At 48.6% G+C, this 3,225-nt stretch overlaps 1 protein-coding gene across 1 annotated transcript; it reads right to left on the bottom strand.

Moving 5' to 3' along the window:
- Positions 1–922: 922 nt before the first annotated feature.
- TRIM32 (tripartite motif containing 32) lies at positions 923–2,926 on the bottom strand. Its single transcript, XM_029085381.1, has one exon. The coding sequence runs from the start codon at positions 2,864–2,866 to the stop codon at positions 923–925; it is 1,944 nt and encodes a 647-aa protein (XP_028941214.1). The 5' UTR covers positions 2,867–2,926.
- Positions 2,927–3,225: the final 299 nt, after the last annotated feature.

The raw sequence follows: 3,225 nt of genomic DNA, 5'->3' as shown, positions 1-3,225 counted from the left end.
CCCGCATGAAACTTTAGATACCTGACATACCTTTTGAAGACAGTTTCCAGGAGACATTTAACAACAAAACAACAGCAAACAGCAACTGCAGGTTGCAATAGCAGATTTCCCCTGTTTTGCTGCTTCCCCCCCTCCTCCTTTCCAGCCCCCTCCCTTCTTACCCCCTTTCTACCTAACAGAACTCTTAGTAGTAATAAAAACCCTGCTGCCATCAGAGGGCAGTTTTCTGGCTCAGCTCGGCCTCCCATGATTGCACAGTACTCACTTCACATCAAACAGACACGGTTCACAAATGACACGACAGGGGCCATCTCCTGAATACCCAGAAAAACGGTGAGAGAAAACCCTCCCTCGTCAGTGTGGAAGGAAAGCTCCATCTCCCCGCAGTTTAGACAGGGCTACTGCATTTTATGCCGTGCTGCAATCAGAAATTGCTTTCTCTAGTATAGTTGCCCAGACAACTGCTACCCAGTTCCTTGCGAGTACCACAGCGAGAGGAGGATTGCCTCTCTAGTCCTCTAAAGGAAAGGTGATTTAGAGCAGTCAGTCAGTGTTTTATGGCACAAAGAAAGAGACAATGGTTGAAGCTGGAAGTGTAGAGATGTGGCGAAAGGAGGTGTGAGAAGGATTATGGAGTGACCAGTCATTTAGCAAGGAACCAGTACTCCAGAAGGATGGATCCTTTCCCTCACCCTTGTGTATGGATTTTTTCTTAATTATATTTTTTTTAAAAAAAGGAGAAAAAGCAGAGCACCACCACGTAAGCTATTCTGTTTCTAAACACAAAACACGACAACCTCTACGCCAAACCCCCTTCGGTTATGGCACAATCTTCCTGAATGCTTGACACTGCTTCCCATCGGATTGCAATGAGGCTGGAAAAATCTCTGCTGCCAAAAGAGGCTTTGCTTAGAGATGGCCTTTAAGGTGTGGAATATCTTCTCAGGTGGTAACTGTAGATCTTAATGCAATGATCCCAACAGTCCAGCACCAGCAGCTGCCCTTTGGGAGTAATGGCAATACCGACCGGGCAGGTGAGTCCTTCCCGGATTAGGATATTATAGCCGCCTCCTTTAGGAAAATGCAGGATTTCTTTACGGCTGCTGTCAGCAACAATGAGATCTCCCCTGGCATCGACACACATCCCAGCAATGCACCTGAAATCCTCGTTTTCAGAGAAGAAGTGGCTAATCTGGCGTCCCAGCTGTCCATCTGGGTTGACAGAACCAATTGAAAAGCCTCCTTCTAAATGATGTTCGTACTGCCGGTTTTCCAGGTGAAGCCCCAGCCCTTGAGTAAAGTATATAGTCCCTTCAGCATCGCAGGTGACAAACTTGGGGCGCACTGCGCTACATAAGCAACTGTATTTCACTACCCCCACGCCACGGTCTACAGTGAAACACCAGAGTTTCCCTCCTTCCACATCGGTCACTACAAACTGCCCAGAAGGCAGAGCAGCGATGCCCCAGGGCTTGCTTAGCTGGCTCCGGTGACACGCCACGCAATGGCCATCCATGGTGTAAACCTTGACAGAATTATCGTAGCTGTCAGTCACACCTATCAAGCCGTGACAGTTCATGGTGACAGAAAGGGGAGTCAAATTAGGCAAATCAGCTCCAAGGAAACTCAGTACAAAGCTATCGATTCCGCTGGGGCTCCGGCGGATCTCCTTCAGAAAGCCTTTGCGGGTAAAAACCTGGATTCGGAAGTTGCCTCGGTCTGCCACAAGCACCTCTCCCTGCACGGTGACGTGTAGGCTGACAGGGAGATTAAACATCCCTGGCAGGCTGCCCTTGGAGCCCATCTTCTTGATGAAGTGACACTGCTGGATGCTCGCGGCTGCTTCAGGCATCCTCGGCTTGGCCGGTGAGGAATTTGGCGTGGAGCTGGTCTCTTCTTGCACCAAGTCAGGCTCCCGAAATGATGCCGATGATGATGCTGCAGGTTCCATGAGCAAATCCTCCACGTTAACGGTCCGGGGTTTTGTCACCACCTGCCCGATCTGCAGTGGTCCCACGTGGCTCACCTTAAGGAGTTCAACCTCTTGAAGAGTCAGCTCCCTTGGCAGACTGCTTGTCAGTTCTGGTTCTTCCTCATCTGCTGCCTCCTCCAAGAGAGCTATATCTCCCTGCTTTATTTTGGCAAGGAAATAGTCACAGCGAGACATTATCTGCACTTCTGCTAAGTTCAGCAGATAGGCTTGCTCCTCCATTACCTGATTATTTACCTTCTCCACTTCAGACAAAGAGGTGGTAAAGAATTTGCGTGACCTGGCCAGTTCTTCTTGGATCTTGCGCTCCTCTTTGCTGTAATCTTGCAGAACTGCTTTGTATCTAGACTGCAGGTCTCTTGACACGCCCTCCAGAGATGCTTTTCTCTTCTGCAAATCACCCATGAGCACCCGCAGTCTGGCAAGCCTGGTCCCAAATTCCCTCCTCCGTTCTTCAGCAGCCTCTTTGATAGCAATGACTCTATGCCCTTGGGGCATGTGTGATGTCTCCTTGCAGGGCTCACATAAAACCAAGCTACAGCTCTTGCAAAAGTGTCTTGGCAACCTTCTCCCACAGACCTTGCACATGAGAAGACCCACCACTTCCCCCAGTCCGGTGGTGTCTATGATCTTCAGCACAGTGAGGTTGTCAGTCAGCTGAGCTAAGCTTGTGATCCGTGTGATTTTGCTGCAAAAAGGGCAACGTATCCCATTAATGCTGTTTGCCAGGAGTTTCTCCAAGCACTGTTTGCAGATGGTGTGCCCGCAGTGTAAAAGCTTGGGTCTCAGGTGCTCCTCAGTGAAGGATTCCATGCAAATCGGGCACTCCAGGACCTCTCGGAGTGCATCTGAGTTGAGATGAGGAGCAGCAGCCATGGCTTTCCAAAGCAGCTTCAGCTGGTGCAAAGTCTTGTAGTCACATCTATTCCAAGGTGCTCTGATTCTGTCCAGAAAGAAAAAAAGGAAATGTGATTTATGTCATCACCAGCAGTTACAGATACATGCAGTTTATTCCTGATTTATCACCCAACCCTAGAAAAAAAACCAAACCAAACCAAACCAAACCTCAGTTAGCTCTTCCAAGTTTGGAAAGGATGGATTAGTCATAGCTAATCTCAAGAGTGGGCAAATTCCAAAACTTAACTTGCAGCTCCTAGTGTGATGAATTATTCACTTGCAAAATTTGTAAGTAGAACCGAAAGAAGTGTAATGGCAGCAATAAGGAAGCCCAGTAG

This window comes from Antrostomus carolinensis, unplaced genomic scaffold, assembly GCF_000700745.2.
Source record: "Antrostomus carolinensis isolate BGI_N321 unplaced genomic scaffold, ASM70074v2 scaffold776, whole genome shotgun sequence".
Taxonomy (NCBI): domain Eukaryota; kingdom Metazoa; phylum Chordata; class Aves; order Caprimulgiformes; family Caprimulgidae; genus Antrostomus; species Antrostomus carolinensis.
The sequence above is the reverse complement of the archived record's forward strand: the minus strand, read 5'-3'. Positions and strand labels throughout refer to the sequence as shown.